The 23255-nt window shown below is 35.1% G+C and overlaps 3 protein-coding genes across 7 annotated transcripts in view; 1 reads left to right on the forward strand and 2 right to left on the reverse strand.

Moving 5' to 3' along the window:
* Positions 1 to 14033, forward strand: part of LOC143196266 (uncharacterized) — a 71384-nt gene extending 57351 nt beyond the window's left edge. For 2 of the 4 annotated variants that reach the window (XM_076403928.1, XM_076403930.1), the window contains 7 exons: positions 42 to 142; positions 972 to 1149; positions 2020 to 2334; positions 10893 to 11095; positions 13158 to 13475; positions 13544 to 13776; positions 13837 to 14033. In XM_076403928.1, the coding sequence (XP_076260043.1) occupies positions 42 to 142; positions 972 to 1149; positions 2020 to 2334; positions 10893 to 11095; positions 13158 to 13475; positions 13544 to 13776; positions 13837 to 13954 (1466 nt within the window). In that variant the 3' untranslated portion in view covers positions 13955 to 14033. Of the gene's footprint in view, positions 1 to 41; positions 143 to 971; positions 1150 to 2019; positions 2335 to 10892; positions 11096 to 12392; positions 12519 to 13157; positions 13476 to 13543; positions 13777 to 13836 lie in introns of those variants that run through there. The other 2 variants (XM_076403932.1, XM_076403933.1) reach the window with 2 other exon arrangements.
* Positions 14034 to 15700: 1667 nt separating this feature from the next.
* On the reverse strand, positions 15701 to 20540 carry LOC143196276 (uncharacterized). Of its 2 annotated transcripts, none has more exons than XM_076403950.1 (2): positions 20108 to 20415; positions 15701 to 19944 (listed from the first exon to the last, which is right to left on the reverse strand). In XM_076403950.1, exons 1-2 carry the CDS (start codon positions 20267 to 20269, stop codon positions 19633 to 19635), a joined length of 474 nt encoding a protein of 157 aa, XP_076260065.1. In that variant the 5' UTR covers positions 20270 to 20415; the 3' UTR covers positions 15701 to 19632. The 2 variants fall into 2 exon arrangements, with proteins under 2 accessions (XP_076260065.1, XP_076260066.1); XM_076403951.1 differs by having other exon boundaries at positions 18801 to 19986; positions 20365 to 20540.
* On the reverse strand, positions 20526 to 21331 carry LOC143196275 (uncharacterized). The gene is made up of 3 exons (XM_076403949.1): positions 21032 to 21331; positions 20961 to 21000; positions 20526 to 20911 (listed from the first exon to the last, which is right to left on the reverse strand). The coding sequence occupies exons 1-3, from the start codon at positions 21326 to 21328 to the stop codon at positions 20706 to 20708; spliced, it is 543 nt and encodes a 180-aa protein (XP_076260064.1). The 5' UTR covers positions 21329 to 21331; the 3' UTR covers positions 20526 to 20705.
* Positions 21332 to 23255: the final 1924 nt, after the last annotated feature.

A 23255-nucleotide genomic window follows, 5' to 3' on the forward strand; every position in this document is an offset into this window, starting at 1 on the left:
ATATATATATATAGTTATTAATAAATTGTGTATATTTTTAGATTTCCCTCAAATAGACAATATAACTAGAGACACTTCCATAATACTAAATTGGACACAATTAGACACAGATAATTTAACACTTTATGCATTGTCGTATCAGGTGAGTTTGAACATGTATCAGATATATCAGATATACACGCTGAAACAATACATTGTCATATATATGTCATATATTAATTCATATAAATATATTAATTTTATTTATTTCATTGAAAAATGTAAATATATTTTTTTTCCATCCATTTCAAGTTATAAAGATAATTGGCCAAAAAGGCTTTAGGGTAAATGATATGGCTCAGTGAATGGAGGTAAAACGAAATGAAACTGTGGTGTTTACATAATGTGACCGTTATTTGTTAACGATATAAAATATTAAGGAAACACAAATAAATAAAAGGTATCGGCGCTGAGTTTACCTGTAGACGAAACTTGGGCAATCGGTGGTGTCACGTCTGAACTGAATGCTGGTTAGATACTGAATGATCGAAAATACCCTTCAGTAACATCCCAGATAAACGTCTCGGGTTGCCAGATAATCGTTATCATTTGATAGTTGACGCTATTAGCACCGCCCGTGTTCAACATCTGGGATAATATTTTTGGGTATTTTGTAGACAGTTATTCAATACTGTAAAATTCGACATTGCTCAAAGTTGCTACAAGGCCATTGACACTATCATTACACACATTTTAGCATCATCAGTTAGCATTATCTACTTTTACAACTCTAAAATAGAATAGGTAATCTAACAGGATGGTGACTCTTTACAACAGAGATCATCATGAAAATGTCTGTTTTCTTTGGGGTAAAGACTTTCCTTTAGGATACACTCTCGTTATAGTATTGTCTTTATATATTTTTTATTTAATCTTATGCTTTTTTAGTAATATATGTATCGTTATTTATTCTAAGAAATGTTGGGTTTTAGAGCATTGATGATTGCAAGAGTAATAATTCAATACGACACAAGTCTTCAGGATTTTTGACCAGCAAATATAACGAATTTAATATTACTGGTTTGACCCCAAAAACAAAATACAACATTAGTATTTTTACGTTATTATATATAAATTACAAAGAGTTAATTATTGAAACCATGGAATCAGGTACGTATTTTTTAGCAATTAATTAAATAATCTAATATACTAACATACTATAGTGGTGTGGGTATAATAACAGCTTGCAGTATTTTATTTATTTGCTTCTATGTTAACTATGTCTATTCATATAAAAGTGTATTTTCAATATAAGATCAAAAGTTATTGGTTGTAATGGGTTGTAGTTTTTGTTTTTTTTTGTCTCCACATGCTCAGTCTTGTTCATACATCGGACATGGGTAATTCTTTCATTAACTTGGGTACTTTTCAGTCATTTTTCTTGCGGTTTAGTTATCGTATCTTTAATAATCTTTCTTGGTTCTTGGTTTTGGAAGCTCTAAATACTCTCTGCTATCTTAACGAGCATATCAAGATATTCAAAGTTTAATTAAATTTGTACATTAATAAATGTAAAAAAATGTTATTCTCCCATTCATTGTTTCGTAAGTAAGACTAAATTAGTGATATTGTAACTGTATCATTAATGACGGGCAAGCTTTAAAAGTAGTTACAGAACCATATTGACTCTAATTATATTAAGTGTTTTATGGGACTATTAACCCTCAACAAAAAATTGAGAAACACTGGCGGGCGAATTCTTCAAGCACCAGTAGTTTGACTTGTCTGAATGCCATTGTTACGTTTTATATATATATGCATGCTTAACAAAATCCATTGAAATTTGATGCTATAGATATCTGTTCACAAATATATAGGAGTTTGAATTAAATTGCTTTCCTGGTTCTTACTATAATTTTTAGCAAAATTTGGCTTATTTAGAAACATACGTTTTCCTGTGTTTCATATTATTTTTCTTTTTTCTATTATATGAATTTTTCTTCTTGTGTCTTTTACACATTTGTTTATACTATTTTTCAGACACGCCATCACTTAAGAATGTTGAAATTTATGCAATGGATCCACACAGTGCTTATTTCAGATACGATCTGCCTCCAAATACTACAAGAGAACCCACTGATATACGCGTTAGGATTCGTGAACTTAACTATTCCAGTAACTGTAGCGTTCAAACGATTAAAATTGAGAAATGTAAATTATGGAGGACAAAGTATTGTGCAAAAGCTGTTGGTTTAGATGAAGATCGTGAATACGAGTTTTCATTATCTGCCAAGGATACAGGATCTGAGAGTTTCGGAGATGAAGTGTATAAAATTAATTATACAAGAGATAGAGGTTATATTTTAATATCGCTATAATTTGTTGTTAAAATAATTACTAGGACTAGGCGTTAGATTTTGTTAATTCCACCAGTTTTATTGTTGTGGTATACGGTTAAACCAGCGTAAAAACAGCGTACATGAAAAAATGTACATAATCATTATGGCAATAGGTGTACCGACTAGGGTGTGAAAAATGAGAGTGCATGTGACGGTCAACAAGATCCACAAGTGAAGTAGAGTTCGTCTCAATTTGGTGACCTAATATAGTTTAAAATTGTAAAAATGATTTTGTAATAACATAAACCTAATTATGTTCCTTAAGAGATATCCAATTCCTCAAGCAGAATCAACCAGACACCTGGGCATTTACATCAATGGTAGGTTAAACTGGACACATGACGCTAAAGAAGCCAAGCGAGTCAGATTAAGAATAAAAGAACTGGAAGATATTCTAAACTGACAAAATATAAAGTCAATTATAATCCATTTTATGGGATTGCATTAAAACACATAAACCAACTAGTAATCCAATGATACCAGGACATTTCAACAGTTATTCGATTAATCACCAATACTTATCGCTACTTAATTAGCCAAAAAACCATAGGATGATCTGGATATTAAATAGATCTCCGAAGATTTTGTCATAAAACTGAATTATTGTTTATTATTATGGTCAAAATATTGGTTATATATTTAACATGTCAGCAGGTATTCAAACAACACAAAAAGTATATGATGGGAACAATTTGGTGTGATTTACTGCGGATTGCTAAAGCCGGGAGAAACGATTGCAGGAATACTTTATCGAACTCATCTTACGCATCTCAGATGGACATTAGTCTTATTCTAAAGTCTACATATGTCCAGTAATCAGATCAGGTGGTGTTAAACGTTTTAGTCTACGCACTTCACTATCACGTCGCATATTTAGCTGATTAGCGAGTACATTGGGATGCAGTGACACTCTTTCGAAGTACTTCACACAAACACATTGAATTACACTCGTTATAGGTGCTAGAGGAATATCGCGTTGTATTACTTTATTTGAAGTATAGTACGGAACATCAACAATGGCACTCAACACCTTATTTTGGAACCGTTGAATGATTGCTCATACAGCAACATCTTGTTATCTAATGATAATTTGGATTTGCGCCCGATGAGCCAGTTCATTTGATACAATTTAAGTCCAAGTTGTTTCCGTTTAGAGAGTATGTGCTTCTTCCAGGTTAGGCGTCGATATAAGTGCATACCAAGATATTTAAAATGCTCTGCTTGGGGAGTTGACGATGATTGATATTCACTGGTGGACATATTCTTCTACTTCTTCTTTCATTGGCTTTAATGCGCCATGTCTTCAACCATAATTGTATTTGCTCCAGGTGGGTTTGTAGGTTTATTGATGCTGTGACTGGATCTTCATGGGATGCTAAGATTGCTGTGTCGTATGTCTATGTTGCCACAGTAGTTTATATTTTTGTGGTGGGCAGATCGGCCGTATACAGAAGGTACAGTACTGGAGCCAGTACACTACCTTGCGGAACTCCTGAATATATGGGATTTAATTCGGTATGTTCATCGTCTTGATTTAAAAGAGAATATCTATCAGTGAGATCCGATTTTAGAAGTTTCTTTAGTTTAACCTGAATGCCTGTATGCCATATTTTGGCATTTCGGTCAGTGTTTATTTTGTTTACAAGTCTATGCACTTGTTCTATAGTCCCATGCTTATTGCGAAACCAAAATTGATGTTCTAGAATAATTTTTCCTTTTTCTATTATTTAGTTTAGCTTCTTTATATATAATTTCTCGAAAACTTTCGAGATTATTGGTAATAAACTTACAGGTCGGTAGAAAACAACGTCGGTCCCAGATACTAGGGAATTAATGAATTCGTAGCATAGCATTAAATATAAATGTTAGTCGTTTTATACCCTTTTCTGATAGTTCTTTTAAAATTTTACCAGTAATTAAGTCATAACCACGAGCTTTTTAATATTCGTCTCTCTCATTCTTGTTTGTTTAACTTTTTTGAGCGTTCATTTCTCATGCGGTAAATCCATTTGAAATGGCGAATCTAGAAAGCTAATAATTTTATTTTGGCGATCTTTTTGTAGCTGAGACTGGAAAGGTTTAAAAACATTTTTTAAGTGTTTTGACAATATGTCGCCCTATTTTTTATTGCTTCTAACCCAATTATTTTCGTTTGTTTTGATAGGTGGGTTATGCTGCTGCTTTATTGTTGCTTTCCACAACGACTAGTCTGTAGCCTCATTTGGTGTCAAGTGTTCTAGGTACTCTTGAATACCTTGGTTTTGTTCATTTTGGATTAGTTCTTTCAACTCCTTTATTTCCCTATTAAATTTTCTTTTATTCTCTTCAGTCCTTTGCTGAAGTCGAATTCCGTCGTAACTTTCTTTTTTCTGCTATATCTTTCTGTGTTCTACATGATATATGTGTATTTTTTTTGGAAATGTTTCACTGTTAGGAGTCGCGGAATATGCTGCTTCCTATATATTTTCTGTAATGTTTATTGCTGCTATTTCTATATTCATTTCAGTTTGTAACGGTAAGTTTAGAGAGATGTTTGGGTCTACGTTTTCTCTAAATAAGGGCCAGTTATTTCCATTATTGCACAGAAGGGGATTTATCTTTGATTGGAATTTTTATTGGTGAATGATCAGAAGACAGGTTACAATATGATTCTGCATGACACCTTTTCGTATTAATATTTTTTATAATACAGAACTCTATAATATCTGATTTTTTATTTTTTTCTGAAGGCCAATATGTTGGTTCACCAGTGGAGATATGTTGTAAGTTATCTGTCTTTTTTGCTTTAAGCAGTTCTATATCTTTTGGGGTTATTATTCTTGAACCCCACATTAAATGTTTTACATTGTAATCTCCTCCTGCTATAAATTATTTACCTAACGTACTGAAGAATTCTTGAAAGTGTTCTGCCTGTTGTTATGTTGGGGTGGGCAATAAATGGCAGACATTATTAATGGTCCATGTACTTTCTCTATAGCTATACTGGTGGTTTGCAGGTGATATTTGCAGAATTTTTTCTCGGATGATTATGGCTGTACCTCCAGGTATTTTATCATTAGAGTGATTTGTGTGATAAAGTTTATATTTGGGAATTTTCAAATAATGTTTGTTCGTTAAATGTGTTTCAGAAACTATCACAACGTCAAAATTTTGTTCAGTTACGAACATTTTTAGTTCCCTGGCATGTTGTTGGAGCCCATTGGCATTCCAGACGGCGATTTTCTAGCTATTGGTTTCAGGCATTAGGCAAATTTGCTGACGACGGTTGCTAGTAGACCAAGTATCGTACTCATTTGATCCATTAGTTTGGCCATCATGTTTTCTAATCTAGAAATGTTGCTGCTGGTTTCAGTATGTTGTGATGTAGTTTCTCGATTTTGTACTGCACCATTTGGGCATAAGTTATGTCTGGTTGACTTGGTCTGGTGGGTAGACTGGTAGGTGTGGATTGTTTTTGTTGCGGTTGATGCCCTTTTTCTCTTAAGGCAGGATAGAACTTTTGCCGTAATTATTTGTGAACTGCGCAACCCTTGTAGTTCGCTGGATGATTTTCGTTACAGTTAGCATATATCACTTAACCATCGCGAACATTACGAGTACAATCGCCTGATTTGTCCAGTTAAATGATTTGCGACAGTAAGTTTTTGTATGCCCGTGCGCTTGACACCTCGTGCATTGTGGTATAATTCTTTTTGAGTGTTGTGGTTCGCATTTAATAATGTTGTTTTCTAATTTGGTGATATCATACCCCGTCTTATTATTTAGATTGGGTTCTAAATCAATATAGAACATAGGTACAGGTTTTTTTGTTGTGCGATGTCGTATATTGTGAACATTTACGACCTCATGGCCGCAGCTAGGGCTACCTTGATGGTGTTAAATTCCGTCCCGTAATGTAAAAAAATTTAAAGTGCTCCGCATCGAACAATTGAATTTTTATTGTTTCATAGCTCACTGTTTTAATTGTATAGTTCGTAGTGGTGGGTTTCAATAGTTCATGGATGTATTTTATTACTCCTACCTTATAAACTGTTATTAGTGGTGGTTTGGAAACAACTTTTTCAGGACTTGTTTGTATATACTCTTCAATTCCCTCCGATAGGTTTCTAAAGCTGTTTTTCGTCTCTATTGGTTTCTGTAATCAATACTCACTGATTCTTGTTTGTTTCCTCGCGATTTCTTCTTCTTGGATCCTCAGTCGTCTTTTGTTAATGACTGTAGTCCATTCTGTTTGTCGAGTTTGCGTTATTGCTGATTGTTCTAATCTTATATTATAATGTGCAGATGATCTGGTTGAATGGCTATGGTTTGCCATTTTTAGATTGTTAATATTTTTTTTATTTACTTCCAAAGATAAAAAATATAAAATGAATACATTGTCTATTTCACACACTCCATTTTTCACTCTAATATTATTGTACTAGTTTTTGACCAAAAATACTATAAATGAATTTTAAAAAGGACTGTAGTAAAATAAGGGAGAATAATTTTAAAACTTCTGGCCACTTAAACACGTATTCACTACACTTTAGGTCCCCTGAGAGACGGACAGCCGTATCTTTTATGCGTTTTTAATATTCAATTTAATAACCGTAATAAAATACTGTTTCTTTCAAAGAAAGGTGTAGCTCGGAGAGCTATTGAAAATACGTCTTCACGGTACGAAGGTTGGAACCGTACTGTGAGATAGACATTAAAGTAAAACGGTCGTTATACCAAGAAGACCATGTAGACCCGAGTATAAAGAAGAGGTTAAAGTTTACATTGAAAAGCTAAAATAGAGCGTCCGGCCCCATGTGAAGTATTATTCGGACGATCCTTGATCTGTTGACCATCTGCATCGACTCCAAAGAAGAAGATTCTACCGACGCATAAGACGGAAAAATTAGTCAAGATTTTGGAAAATGGTGATCAGCCTTTAACCGAATAAGCATTTGTGTAAAAATGCTTTAAGATTTGCAAAACAACAATCGTTTTCAATTTATATTCTTAATTAGCGTTGGGAAATATCGACTGAAAACAATCGAAACAGTCGATTGTTGCAAGACAGTGGAAGCAGGCGACTGAAAATTGTAGTTACCGTTTCCAGCTAAATATACGGTTCGACTGTATTTCTGTCCCATTTCCTGTATAAATTGTGAGAAAGGAAATGACAGTTAATTTTATATTTCCAACGGTAGTATAAGTGAGACGGAGATGTATGTAGATGAATGTATGTAGATGTAGAGAGAATGGAAATATTACCTATTTTTGCCATAAAAGCAGTCAAAATTATTTTACTATTTATCATTCACAATTTTAATCTTTTTATCCTATTACATTAACAATCTTGAAAAATAACGTTCTTAAGCGTCTCTATAATAATACACAATACATTGACATTTACAAGGAACCTACCAAAAATTCATAAAACTATATATATCACTGCTATGTAAGCATAAATTCAATATATTTCTGTAAAGGTCGTGTTTAGGACGCCAGAGTCAGGACGATAAAAAACAGTTCAATGAAACTAGTAGAACCAAAAATAGTAAGTAACTAGGAGTACACGACTTAAACAGTCGATAGTAACTAGCAACAAAACCAGTCGGACCGAATATAGCGACTAAAATCAGTTGATAGTAAAAAGTAGTCAATAATTCCTTGCATTCCGTTATTTCTGTTTATTCTTGTCTATGTCTTAGGTGGCTGCATACTCCCCTTCTCTCAGCGACCTCGCTAATTCAACAGTATGCTTGGGATATTCTTCTTACAGGCCTATTTCTCTTGAGGAATCTGCTAATAGGTCAACTGAAGAATCGTAAAACACATTATTTTTAGCAAAATTAGATTCCTTCAAGGGTAATACACTGACTATAGCGACTTTCCAACTTGTCGATACCATTTTTGTAGTACGATTGGTCCTTTGCTTCAAAATTCACCTTAGTTTCATCGATCACCACTTCATTCGACGAACATTTCTTTCCAGCGAGCATTATTTTGATATCTAAATATCCTCTTTAAAGGTAGTTGTAAATTGTGAAAATTGTTCCATGCGCATCACAAAATACAGACGCCATAAACTTGTCAGCCGACTGTTGCGTTTTCCCACGCTTTGGAGCAGGTTTATCGTGTGCAGTCCACTCGGATGACTGTCGATTGGACTTTGGAGTGAAATGATGGAGCCATGATTCATCCATTGTCACATATCGACGCAAAAAGACGGGTTAATTACGCTTGATCATATTTAAACACTGCTCCGAATCATCAACTCGTCGTTGTTTTCGGTCAAAAGTGAGCTCGCGCGGCATCCACTTTGTATAGAGCTTTCTCATACCCAAATATTCGTGAATGATATGATGTACACGTTAAGTTGATGTCTAAGAGTGTCTACTATTTTATTCAATTTCAACTTACGGTCATTTAAAATCATTTTGTGGATTTTTTTATTGTTTTCGACGGCAATAACCTCTTTTGGGCATCCACAGCGTTCACCGCCTTCGGTGCTAATTTCACCACTAAACTTAGCATACCAATCCTTGATCGTTAATTTTCCTGGGACAGTGTCCGGAAACTCAGCATCGATTCGAATTTTTGCTTAAACACTATTTTTTCTCTTCAAAAAGCACATTTTATCAGCACGTGAAATTTCTATCTATCCATTTTTTTCACAATAACAAAAGTTGCTTCACTCAAAATACTAAAAATCACAAACTATTGATCCTACAGCTGTTAATTCTAGTAGCGAACTATGTGCTACTATTCTAGAACCATCTATGTGCCAGCCAGGGGAGTTTTCAATTGACCTGACAAAACATGACTTTTGAACGCTTCAAAAGCTGCTTCGGGCGATGAAAATCGTTGACCACATAGTTTATTATTCACAGATAATAGGAAGAAGTCATTGGGTGCCAAATCAGAGCTGTACGGTGGATGACCCATCTCTTCGGTGTTTTGAGTGTTCAAATAATCTCTTGTTTGATCCGATTGTCAGATGAAGAACAATGCGGCGTCTCTTGTTTGTTTTCCTTATTTCAGCGAAGACTTCTGGAAAACAAGTGGTTGTGCACCAATCAGAACTTACTATTCTAAGATCCTCTACAGGCACTCTTGTAATATAACCAGTATTTCCGAAGAAACCGACCACCATTTTCTTTGAACTGTGTTGTGCGCGAACAACTTTTGTTGGATTTGGTTCACCTTGGAACACTCGTACAGTCGACTGCTGCTTACTTTCGGGCTCATACGAATATATCCCTTATTCGTCAACTGTCACGATTTTATAAACGTCTTTCGAAGCACTGCGATTGAATTTTTTAAGCATTTCTTGGCACCAATCGACACGAGCCATTTTTTGAGCGATTGTCGAATTATGTGGGATCCAATGCGAACATTCGCACAGCAAAGTGTTCATGTAAAATCGCAATATGTTGGTGGAACTAATGCGTAGGGATGCCTCAATCTCACAATAGGTGACATGACGATCTTGCTTAATCAGCTCTCACACAGCATCGATATTTTCTGGCACAACAGCCAATTTTGGACGATCTTCACGAAACTCGTCCGACAGCGAACTACGACCAGGATTTAATTCACTAAACCAGCGATACAAGGTTGTTTTTGATGGAGCTTCATTGGCAAAAATCAAATTAGGGTGATTGATGCACTGTTGTTGTAATAATCCACGTCTAAAAAAGCAAAAAATCATCACATGAAAATGTTCACGATTCAGTTCAATTTTTTGCCGAGACAAGACTTTCAACTAAATGTAAAATAAACAAACAGCGTCCGTGCGACAAAATGTTCTGAGTACGTATATCGTTAAAGATGTCAAACTTTACGATGGAACCGTTAGATGGACTCACATGACAACAGTGTTGCCAATTCCAGAAATATAAATTGACCCTCGTACCACCGGCCTTGATCTTAGGTTCCTGTCCCACAATTACGTCTATCTTCTCCTCTCTTCTGTCGATGTTAATTTGTAGTATCTTCATTTTCTGGTCTGCATTGATGGTGCTTTCTTCGCCTCCGCCTTCCTCCTATATATTCTAGCATCTCTTAGGTCTATCCTAGCTCTGCAAACATAGCAACAATATTTTCATTGAATGTAGGTAAATCCGAGCGGACAGCAGATACAGTTCTGCTCCTTATACACAAGTACCGCGTAGTACACCTGCTTGTATTTTTTTGTAGTCAAAACTATAATATGATTTTGCTCAATAATAAGTTTTATTCTTTTCAATAAATTGCTTTCAATAAATTTTGTCATTGTCGACAATAGTGATATCGGGTGGTATGACACTGTTTCATGAGCCACCTCATCGCTTAGCCACCTTCCTCTTTCTGGTACATAATTGGATCCGAATTGAGCATTTACTAGGTTTGTGATCTTAATTACTGTTTCCCTTGTAATCTCCTTTTAATATTTTCCCTAATAATATAATATATATTATAGTAATTAATATCAGGTTCAAATAAATTCTGCATATCACAAATGAATGCATGAAAATGTTAATATATATTTACTTTTAGTTCCTGCTTCTCCTAAGAATGTGTCTTATGAATTAATGCTATGCGAAAAGAACGAAGATTACAGTAAATTGATAATTACTTGGAATTATCCCTACCATCCTAACGGAACAATTAGCACATTCCATATTTCATTGCAAAATAGCACTATGAATTCAACAGAGGAGACGAAAAATATTACATCGTTACCGACTCATATTTTAAAGGTAAGTTGATTGATATTATCCGGAGGTTATAAAAAACTGAACTAAAATATAAAACTCGAATGCACAGAAGATATCCAGTAGGCCTTGTTTATATTACATGACTAAATGATTTTTAATAGTTTAAAAGGGATATTCCGGTCAAGATGTTTGAGAAGATCGATTTTCCTTTCAAGGCTAAACTCTTGATCTCTGAAGAGTTTTTGAGACGAATTAATTTCGAAGATATAGTTGTTTTAGTGTCGCGGTATCTAAGCCTTGGCTTGGCCGGAATGGATCGAAAAATGATGATATCGGGTGAGATGTTCCGTGTTTAGGTTTGGAAACATAAAGTAATTTATTCAGTTAACATGTTGCACCTGCACACTTTGTAACTTGCATTAACACAATAGGTCCAAATTGGATTTATGACATACTGACATATTTGATTTAAAATATCACTTATTAGAATACTGCTTATTAAAAGTGATCGAAATTCTGAAATTGATGATATTTTACTTGGGTAATTGAAAAAGATGCAATGAAACGAAACAATCACGTTGACATATATATTCAATGCCTGTTTGAGACTGAAGTATGATCCGGAATGTTTTAAGGTTTCTCCAATAATAACGCTTAAAAAACCTAACAAACCAGCAGAACAAGTTGGACCTTACAGGCCTATCTCACCGCTACCTGCGATATCAGAATTATTGGAGAAACTGCTGTTGAATACCTTTTCGAAAGAAAATTTAGAGTTTCATATGAAAGAGCATCCTCATCACTTAAAACTTATTTGACTGTAGTTCTACAGGGTAGTGTCTTGGAACTATTCCTATAACTGCTCGATCCTGCTGATACCTCAACAATAAAAGAAACAGTACTTGTAACATATATCGATGACAGTTATCATGGGAAAAGATGCATCTCTATCTGAGGCTGTAGGATCCAAGTAGCGATCGGAAAGATCTACTGAATAGAATGGACTAGAGACTGGAAAATACAGCTTAGTATCGCCTAATCCATTCATGTTGATTTTGCGTTGCGGCGGAAATGACACCATAATCTAAAGCTAAATCTAGCACTAAAAGGATAAAAATAAATTATATAAAGGAACTAATTAAAAAATAAAAATTAATCAAACTTAGATATTTAACACGAAAAGAAAACTTTACTGGCATTATTCCCAACGAAGTTAACCGACAATAAATAATAAACCTATTCAAGAAAATCTCATTACATGATGTGTATTTTATATTTTTCAACTTTCTACGCACTTTTATTAATTTTTATACCGTAAGAACGTTCTATTATGTTTTAGAAAACTTAAGAAAGTTGAACGAGATTTGTAGTCACTATCAAGTTATGACGTAACCAAGACATATATGGCTTCATTCATTTTATTGCTGGCCTCTGAATTATATTTGTAAGAATTGATTATATCGTTCCTAGTAACTTATTGTAATAATTGTACCCACTAACAAGTAAAAAATAATTAAATTTAAAGTTTTAATACAGAAAAAGAAAACGTTTTAAAAGATATGTAGGTAACAATCGTTGTAGTTGATAACTAAATAAAAATCAGTTTGAAATCGGTGTGGAGCTCTCAAGAGATACAAAAATAATAATATAATTTCATATTCTAAACACAAAATTAAATTAGGAACCAAACAAATCTAATTTATTAACTGTTTGGGCACGTTTTGTTTAGTTACAACAATTATTACGTACATATTTTAATTTAAGACGTTTTTTTGTGTTCAAAGTCTATGTTTGATTATTTTTTACTTTTTAGTGAGTTCGATTTAATTTTTATAAAATATTTTTATACCTTCTAAACAATATTTCCCCTTAAACACTCTACAGTTATATATAGTACCTGTTTGCCAAATTTCAAAAATAAATATACAATATCGAGAATTTTGTTTTAGTTAATCTTCCGTATAGTCATTGCTATTTTTAGTAATCAACAATTTTTGTATGATCTTTAAAAAATTAATATTTTATTTTACGTACTGCTGGAGTTTCAGCACCAACAAAAGGTTAATAAAAATACACTTTAAATAAATTCGTTATATAATTTTAGGTGCCAATTTATAATGGTTCCAAATATAAAATATCTCTCCAATCTGCCAATGATCGCTATAGAAGTGATTTGATTTTTAAGGATGTTGAAACTGAAAATATAAAAAGCCATATACCTAACAAACCGAAATTATCGAGGATTAAAGAGAATCTAGTTTTTTTCTTGCCTATGCTAGATCGCAGAGTGGACAGTTACAATTTTACTATTATTTTTCACGATTTTGACAGCTCCACTACTGTACAAAAGAACCAAATTCCCGATGGATTGGATGATAATAAATCATGTAATAACTACACCATAGCGTCGAAAACACATGGGGTATGTATTGAGTATGATATAAGTTGCGTCAATTTAACTTAGTTAATTAATTAAACTTACTTTTCTAGATTATCAATAGCACAACAATTACAAGAAAGAACATCTCCGATATGAGCCATGTATTGAGACCGAATAAAAAGTACTGTGTTACTTATTTGATTAAATTTAAATACTGTGGGATATTATATGATGTTATTTATCATGATGAATATACTGAGTCATCAAGTATAGGCGCTAGAATATCTTTATGGTTTTTACTTATACCAATATTTCTAATATGTATGTTTATTGGTGCAGTAATGTATGAATAATTAATTTATTATAACCATAAATTATACGAGGACTAATAATAATATTACAGGTTACGCGAACGATATGAGTTGACGCTTTTCGATGATAGTGGTGAATATATTATCCGTATGAATTCAAGAAACAGTGGTGAACTTTTGTTAAGTAGATACTCTGATGAACGGCAATAATATACATGCTCATTTTTCGAAATAAAATATTTTTGCTGTAAATAAAAATAGCTTTGCGATTAAAATACTTTATTTGCCACTAATATGTGTAAATTATAATCTAGTCAAGGTGAATAATGTTACTATTAGTGATTGTAGTTTCCTAAAATTTCAACGATATATAAGTTATTTTCTATCAATAAATATTCACAATTTTCATAAATATTTGTATTAATATTGAAACTATATATATAGGAAGGAAGTAAATATTGAAATTTTATTGAAATATCACATTTTAGTTCAAAAAATATCGAATGTAGTGAAATAATAAACATATAACACAAACAATATTTTCTATTTGTATAAAAACAATATATTTAAATTAATGTACAAATTTGGACAATTAGTATGAACTCTAAGAACCATACATACATTATCAAATTACATTACATTACAATTACATTACTATTAAAAATCAAGATCAAAATCGTTTATATCCAGCCAATATAGTTAAAACCAAACGAAAAAGCCACCACTATACGTGAAAGCAGTGAAATTGTCCTAAAATGTCCAAATAAGATCAACTATGATCCCTACTGCAATTTTTGGTACTATCCTTGAACAATAAATCCCACTAATTGACCACCTCGAACTTTAGGTACATTTACTAACTGAAGGATGGTACTTTTTAAGCAGAAATAAATCTCCAGTCAATACATCATTATTTTTACAAAACAATAATTTTCTTACCTATACTGTTATATAAAAATACGTTCTTTTCTTCTTATCTGTCGTTGATTTTCGGGTGTCGTTGATATTTTTATATTTTGGTTATTTATTTCAAGTCTATTTTTGTTAGCAAATTTAATTATTTCATATAGTATCACTCTCCACTGTTCTTGCATCCTAGCAAAATCCCGTCTAATTTCTTCTTCTCTTATTCTCTGAATTTCACATTCCTGCACTTTCACTCTCAACAAATTCTAGTTACATCTCAGCTATTAATAATCTAATAGTCAAATTATTTTCAGTTACTACAATTTTTGTTACTATTCTTGAATGACAAACCTCACTAATGAACTGACTACTTCCAACACAACAAGAATCATTTTCTTCGCTGTTCTTGTTATTAAAAATTTAACCTTATGGTGGGTACAGAGTTGCTTTTTAGAGATAATTAGCCAAATTAGTACTTTGAAATATCTTTTTAATTTACTTTCTATCAAATACTTATTGCAAGTATATAATTGTACATCATCCATATTAGCTGTGTTATATTTAGATGTTGCAAAAAAAAAATTTTTGCCTTTTGCTATTTTGTTCACATTTCTCATCCTCCAAAATAAGCAACACCTCACTATTACCCTTGTAATCACGTCTCGTTGAGAATGCTCAGCTCATGTTGAAAAATACAGGCCTTTGCTAATATAAATATTGGATAGACTTCTTCTGAAGTTACTGTATACTGTTAACTGTTTAACTCGATAACATTTTCTGACATATTTGAATCAATGTTTCTCTTTTTCTATGCCACATCTAAAATAGAGGCATGTTATATTTTTCAAATGAGTTACGTATATCAATATTATAAAATACTTTCAATTTAAATAACAACTGGAAACCGTATCCCTATTAAGCAATACTCTTCAACATTTCGATTTTTAGCTGGACTGTGTAAATTGTACATTACAAACCCTTTTGCTCTTTGTTAGAACCGATTGTGTAGAATCGATTTGGTGAAGGTGTTTGGGCAATTAAAAGACTGGATTGAACTGAGTCACTCTCTATTTATTTCGACAAACATATCGGTCAAAGCCCCAACACAGAATGAATCAAGATGGCGGGATCTTCCTCCTGCCCGGATGGCATTAGTGCGAGCATGCGCCGTAGCGTTTATTATAATTTACAGGAAACTACTTTAATATCAACTATGTCATATATACACCGACAGAGGGCGTTAGATGTAGGCGCATCCACCCAATTATTTATATATCCAACACTCGGCCATCCTGACTTCGCAGCGTCCTCGCAAGGCTTCACTCCAGCTGCTCTTGAACACTGTAGTTGGTGGCTTTGGTCTTTCTATAATGGAAACATAGTCTTTACTACATGATCTATTAAAATGTCTTACCTGGATGATTTTTTCCTTCATTGCTTCATTTTATAGCTTTCATGCAGTTTGTTTTATAACTTCTGTGAAGTCAATTTTATACTTTTTGGCTGAACTGCAGATGCCTTCGGTGAGGTTCAACTGCTAGACTCCATTTTAACTTCTCTGAATGTCCTGGTGTATTATGTGCTTCTTCTTCTGCTACTTTCTAACGAGCCTTATAATTTATATCCTTTTGCGTTTGATATTTAGAATTTTACATCCAATAATAGTCTAAACTATTTACTTGAAATAATTACTTTGCCAATTTACACACTGTTTAATAACTTTGCACCTTTATATTCTCAAGTTCTACGTTGATTCCCAAAATTTCTTGCTTCGTTTTTTTTGTTTTCCCACTAAATTTATTTTAATTGGATTTACTGCAATATTTTATAACATTTTGAAACTTTATAACCAATGAAACTATCCAACAACTACAATATTATCTTTTTCAATGTTCACCTCAACTGAACAATCAAACTCATGTTTGCTGTATACTTATTATTTACTTTTCCCAACTATAAACTGTTTATACTTATTGTTGTTCTGCAAACCTTTGTTGTATTTTCTTCCACACTATTCTTATCCATGTATTTCATTACTTGATTTCTATTTTGATCATTTATTGCCTTTTAACTAAATTGTATATATCTGCATATTTACTGGTCTGATTTCGTATGACTATTGTTCTTCATCACTATGTTCTTAATAGATTTATTTTATATTCCATGTATTCATTAAATCACATACATTCTTGTATTTGCGTTTAAAAGTTAATTTATTCTCTGATTAGTTGCTGCCTTTTAACAAAAGTTTTGTAAATTATTGTTATGTTGCCTTTATTTTAATCATAAATGTTACAGAATCATATTGAATGTATGTATCCACTACAAGTTTTAAATTTACAATTCCAAAATTTTAACGTATTTCCCTAGTGTAAGCGTTTACCTATATTTATATCCATGTCTAGAGAATTATTGAGGAAAGTAGGTGATTTCTTGAACAGAAAAGTTGTTAATTCAGGTTAAAATCATGCATCAGATCTTTCAAAGTTACAACCTCTAAATTGATAATAATCTCAAGCCATATCTAAATACAAAATTCATGCAACTACAATTGGCTCATTTATTAGATTTAAGAAGGTTGTTCTGCTATCTTTTTTTTTTAATGTTAATTATAATATTCCATTCCAGGAAATCACCAACATTAAAAGAATTTGGATTAGCGTACATTAGATGAAGTTTTTTTAAAAAGTTTTTGTTTCGTTGACTTCTCAATTATTTAACTAATTTATAGATAATTTGGCAAACGAAATGTGAGTATTTTTCTTTAAATAAATATTTTATTTTAATCATTTGCTATTTTATATATTTGTATAAATAACAAATTATATAAACAAATAAAAGTATATAAACAAATTATAAACTATACTATTGCTGTATTTTCAATATCAATAGTCCTATTCAAGATTATTACTAAATTAGACTACCCTTTTGATTTTATTCCCAAAGTATTTTAAATTTTCTGGACTAAACTATCCATTTGAAGCCTTTATTTGTATTCATTTATTCGAACTATTCACACATTGATATGATCTGTTGTCAGCCCTAACTTTGAATTAAAATTTCTCAACTTCAAAATTTTGTCAAGAATGCTATTACAGCAATACAATGTTGTCTGAACATTTTATAATCTTGCAATTTATAACATTTAAGTTAAAAAATCTGTTTTTTTGAACTCTTATTTTAAAATTCTGAATGTATTATACTAATTAAAATGTATTGATATTACCCAAAAATACATAGTGTTTATAGGAAATATTATCATTATGCTACAATTGAGCTTCTATTAATTAAATTTAAACAAAAATGAAATTTACACTTAACTTGAAATACAGCAACATTATTATTTAACATAATTTATCCTATAACTTTATTAGCTAATTTTGCTGAAATTATTTAGCGACCAATCAGATTATCGTATTAAATATGTATTTTAATGAATTATGTTTGTATTAAAATTGAATTGTCATAATTGGTATGTTTGTTGACTGCAAATTATTTAGATTTTGTATAAAATAACTAAAGTCTATTGTTTCTAATTTTAACATGGAATTTAAAATAGTAATCTTGGATGTTAAAAAATATCTCGATTCCCAATTTTTTTTGTTATTATATACTAGTTTTGGCTGATTTAATAACAATGGTTACCTTACCGCTATCTGCATCTTACAAAGTTTACTGTGGATTAATTTGTTGTTTACCGTGAGTGATCTTCAAAAATATTCTTCCAATGGTCTGCTTCTGTGAATGCTACTGGTTCCTTCTTTTCTTGTGTCCATGTAACTTTTGCATAACAGCCGATGTGTTATTTCCTAATCTCTATCTGCTTTCTATAATAATGTACTCGAAACAAAATACTAATTAGTTTTAATCCAAACTCATGTGGATTTACTACTTATACTACGAAACCAATGATTTCTAGTATTCTCCCACCTTACTAATTTGTGCACATTAATAGGATGTCTATCTTACTTGTATCAATCTTGTGTACTGGTAATACTTGATGCTTGTGCTTGCTGCTACTGACTTGCTTCTAAAACCTGGCCATTGTTGACGTCTTTTACTGACTACATGATTGACTTTGTAACTACTTGATTTTGTTTCTGAACAGCCTTTTTGTTTATGTCCACATTGTGGTGGTGCGTTTGCTGAATTTTTGCTTATTGATAGCCTGTGTGACATTCGCCATATTGGCAACATGTGTAATTCTAGAGGTTTTGTTTACTATTTTTGTTACTGTTTGATTACTACTTGATCTTCTATGATTGCGACTTTTATTGTGCTTGGCTGTTTGATGACATCCACCATATTGGCAGCATGTGTGTTTATTGAGGTTTTGTTTACTAATTTTGATACTGCTTAATTACTACTTTCATCACTACTTTGATATAAACCTTATTGGCTGTATATTTACTGCAATTTTGTTAATAGTACTTCCTCTTGATGGCTCGTTTGTTGACACCCACTTTGCTAGCGGTTTGTCTACTATTCTTCAAAATCTTGATAGCTCGTTTGTTGACTTTTACCTTATTACCACCTGGTGGTTAACATACATTTTGGTGTACCCCTTTTAGACGCTTATTTGTCAACATGGCAACCTGTTTATGGCCAGTTGTCTAGTTGGCGACAGCTACTGGGTTCCCCCTAATGATGGCAGTCTGATTGCGGACGCCCATTAGGTTGGCATGGTTGTTGCTGCTGTTCTCGATGTTAGTGGTCTAATTACAGACAACTATCTTGTCGGCCTGGAAGCTAATACTCACTCTAATAATGCCCCGATTTCAAATGTCTATCTGATTGCCGTGCGTGCTGTTGGTCCCGTGTTGGTAGCCTGACTGCAGACATTCATCTGGTTGTAATGAATGATGCTGGCCCCATGTTGGTGGCCTGACTGCAGATATTCAACTGGTTCGCTTGGCTGTGCGTGTTCGCGCTGAAGTGTCTGCTTGGCGGTTCTGTAGATGTTCGTCTTGTCAACCTAAATGTTAATACTCACTGTAATTGTGGCCTGATATACTATCTGTATTGGTTGCGGATGCCTCTGTGATGGTGGTCTGACTGTAAACCTCAATCTGATTGCTGTAATTGCTGCTGTCGGCCATGGTGAAGGCCTGATGGCGGACAAACTTCTTGTTCGTCTGGCTGCATGAATCCCCTGTGATGGAGGACTGGCTGCCGACATTCATGTGAATGTCGTGACTGCTATTGTCGTCCGTAGTGGAGACCTGGCAGTAGACGTTTATATAAACGTCGCTTGCGATGGCCACCGATTGGTTGGCCCCTCTTGCGCTGGCAGTCTGGTTGTAGACGTAAATAGAAACGTCGCTGGCGATGGCCACCTGGTTGTAGACGTTCATAGAAACGTCACTCGTGGTGGCAACAGGCTGGTTGACCCCCCTCTTGCATTGCGCTGGCAGTCTGGTTGTAGACGTAAATAGAAACGTCGCTGGCGATGGCCACCTGGTTGTAGACGTTCATAGAAACGTCACTCGTGGTGGCAACAGGCTGGTTGACCCCCCTCTTGCAGGCAGCTTTGTTGTAGACGTTCACAGAAACGTCGCTGGCGATGGCCACCGTTTGGTTGGCCCCCCTTGCGCTGGCAGTCTGGTTGTAGACGTTCATGGAACGTCACTCGTGGTGGCGACAGGCTAGTTGACCCCCCTCTTGCAGGCAGCTTTGTTGTAGACGTTCATAGAAACGTCACTGGCGATGGCCACCGGTTGGTTGGCCCCCCTTGCGCTGGCAGTCTGGTTGTAGACGTTCATGGAACGTCACTCGTGGTGGCGACAGGCTAGTTGACCCCCCTCTTGCAGGCAGCTTTGTTGTAGACGTTCATAGAAACGTCACTGGCGATGGCCACCGGTTGGTTGGCCCCCCCTTGCGCTGGCAGTCTGGTTGTAGACGTTCATGGAACGTCACTCGTGGTGGCAACAGGCTGGTTGACCCCCCTCTTGCAGGCAGCTTTGTTGTAGACGTTCATAGAAACGTCGCTGGCGATGGCCACCGTTTGGTTGGCCCCCCTTGCGCTGGCATTCTGGTTGTAGACGTTCATGGAACGTCACTCGTGGTGGCAACCAGTTGGTTGACCCTTGGTGTCACCGTGCTTGGTGATTCTGTAGTGGTCTCTTGGCTGGGCAGCTGGTCTGCGATGGCTCCACAAGGTTGGTGGTTCGTACGTGTGGCCCCCTTGGTTGGCTGCACGTCTGCTGCGTGGCCCCTGTTTATGGACTGCCCGTTGTGGCCCCCAGGTTGGTGGGACGCTCATTGTGGACGGAACGCTCGTTGTGGCCCCCTCAGATTGACGGCCAGCTCGTTGTGGGCCCCCCCAGGTTGGTGGGCAGCTCGTTGTGGACCTTCTAGGTTGAAGGAACGCTCGTTGTGGACCTTCTCTGTAAGAGAAACGCTCGTTGTGGACCCCAGGCTGGTGGGCGGCTCGTTGTGGACCCCCCCCAGGTTAGTGGGCAGCTCATTGTGGACCTTCCATGTTGAAGGAACGCTCGTTGTGGCCCCCAGGTTGGTGGGCGGCTCGTTGTGGATTTCTCGAGTGGACGTCACACCTGTTGTGCGACCGTCAGGTAGGCGGCAAGCAGGTTGCAGGGCCCTTGAAGAGCCTGTACGGTGATTGCAGACCCTAGGTAGACGGCACGCTGGTTGCACGCCCGTCAGGTAGGAGGCATGCATGTTGCGGGCCCCTCGAAGAGGCTTCGCGTTGATTGCGGACCCCAGGTAGGCGGCACGACGGTTGCACGCCCGTCAGGTAGGCGACATGCATGTTGCGGGCCCTTCGAAGAAGCTGCACGCTGACTGCGGACCCCAGGTAGGCGGCACGCTCGTCTGGTAGGCGTCATGTCGTGGAACACCCAGGTTGGTGGGCAGCTTGTCATGGCTCCCCAGATTGACGTCGACCTTGTTTACATACCTGATACAAAGTCTGCGAACTCGTGGTGAAGTCCCAGTGGCACCCCTCTTGTTAGTGCACCTCGTACTGTCTCTCATGATGCAGGCCTAGTTGGCGCCCATCCTGTTGATGTACCCCTTCCTGTCTCTCATCGTGCAGGACTGCTAGGTGGCGTCAATCTTGTTGGTATACCTGGTGTTGTCTTTCACTATAGCGAACTTGTGTAGTTCACCATGTCTGTGGCCTGCCAGTTGCGAATTGTTGTATCACAGGTTATTGCTCTCTATGTAGACAGCTAATTCGCTGTTCCACATCATGGCGACTTGCTGGTGTACCTCATTGTCATGTCTATCGATTTGCAACAGAACCCTTGTGGAAAAAAAACAGATGAATCAGAAAAATATAATTTTCAAATTTATCTACTCCCTATAATAAATAGAAAGTACGTCTGTTGTACTTGAAAACGTTGTCGCTTGTAAAAAAAAAATAAATAAAAAAAAATATTTTACCAGATCCGGTCCTGTGCCATTGTGCCCAGAGGCGGACAATCAATTTGCGTCGCCTATTACCTAGAACTAATTCGCCGCGCCGAATTTTTTTCAACATTTCTTTTTCAGAATTTAAAGAAAGTTCCCTTTTCTTGCTACAGTGTAATTAAAATGTTTTAAATTCATACCTGCATCCTTTGTTTACGTTTCATCCATTTCGGCGCCATTTTGTGGCTTGGGTACGCGCCGATGTTTGTTTACATTATGTTATTTTCGTGTTAATGGCTAATTACTAATTAATAATCAAACTGCCCTTGTGGCGATTGATCTAAAACAATAGTGTTTTAATAATATTCCTTTGTATTACCTTGTTCGCCTCATGGATTCTAGTTTGCGTCGTTTACACACTAAACACTACTTTAAACAATCACTATAAATCACTGTGCACGCGTTGTTCTTTATCCCACTTCTGATTTGTTAGAACCGATTGTGTAGAATCGATTTGGTGAAGGTGTTTGGGCAATTAAAAGACTGGATTGAACTGAGTCACTCTCTATTTATTTCGACAAACATATCGGTCAAAGCCCCAACACAGAATGAATCAAGATGGCGGGATCTTCCTCCTGCCCGGATGGCATTAGTGCGAGCATGCGCCGTAGCGTTTATTATAATTTACAGGAAACTACTTTAATATCAACTATGTCATATATACACCGACAGAGGGCGTTAGATGTAGGCGCATCCACCCAATTATTTATATATCCAACATCTTATTTAAGACATCACAAGAGGCCATGAGTTTTTAATTATTTATTGCTAAAACCAATTTCTGATATATAGCACGATTCCTAAGAAAGCTGTGGATTCTATTTGAAACTAGTGCCGAACACCTGAGATGTCTTCAGATTTAAACTAATCATTTTAACTAAAAAAGAACCATAAAACACAGTTAACAAAATAAGAATATGTGACACGTAATAATAAATTTTATAAGGTTACTTTGACAGTCGCGTTAAAAAATGCTCCAATTCGACACAGACGTTTTCAGCAGCTTTGTCGAAAGAAATTAAGCCGAAATTCTTTGCATATAAATCAATTTTTTTCTACAGGAAGTATATAATTACCAAAAAATTCTAAAATATCCAATAATTTTTTACTTAATTCCACCAAATATTAACACACGTACTTTAGGCTTTTTTATTTCCTAGAATTGCCTCCTGAA

The sequence above is a fragment of the Rhynchophorus ferrugineus genome, unplaced genomic scaffold, assembly GCF_030347505.1.
Source record: "Rhynchophorus ferrugineus isolate W39M unplaced genomic scaffold, kcgeb_rfMv2 rfM4, whole genome shotgun sequence".
NCBI classification, from domain to species: domain Eukaryota; kingdom Metazoa; phylum Arthropoda; class Insecta; order Coleoptera; family Curculionidae; genus Rhynchophorus; species Rhynchophorus ferrugineus.

Excerpts from the sequence above, each read along its gene's own strand:
- LOC143196276 (XM_076403950.1), bottom strand. The coding sequence starts at position 20,269 with ATGAACGTCTACAACCAGACTGCCAGCGCAAGGGGGGCCAACCAAACG. Across the intron at positions 19,945-20,107 it reads CTATGAACGTCTACAACCAG|ACTGCCAGCGCAAGAGGGGC; the intron begins GTGGCCATCGCC and ends GTCTACAACCAG.
- LOC143196275 (XM_076403949.1), bottom strand. The coding sequence starts at position 21,328 with ATGCATGCCTCCTACCTGACGGGCGTGCAACCAGCGTGCCGTCTACCT. Across the intron at positions 21,001-21,031 it reads GCGTTTCTCTTACAGAGAAG|GTCCACAACGAGCTGCCCAC; the intron begins GTCCACAACGAG and ends TCAACCTAGAAG. Across the intron at positions 20,912-20,960 it reads CAACCTGGGGGGGCCCACAA|TGAGCGTCCCACCAACCTGG; the intron begins CGAGCTGGCCGT and ends TTCCGTCCACAA.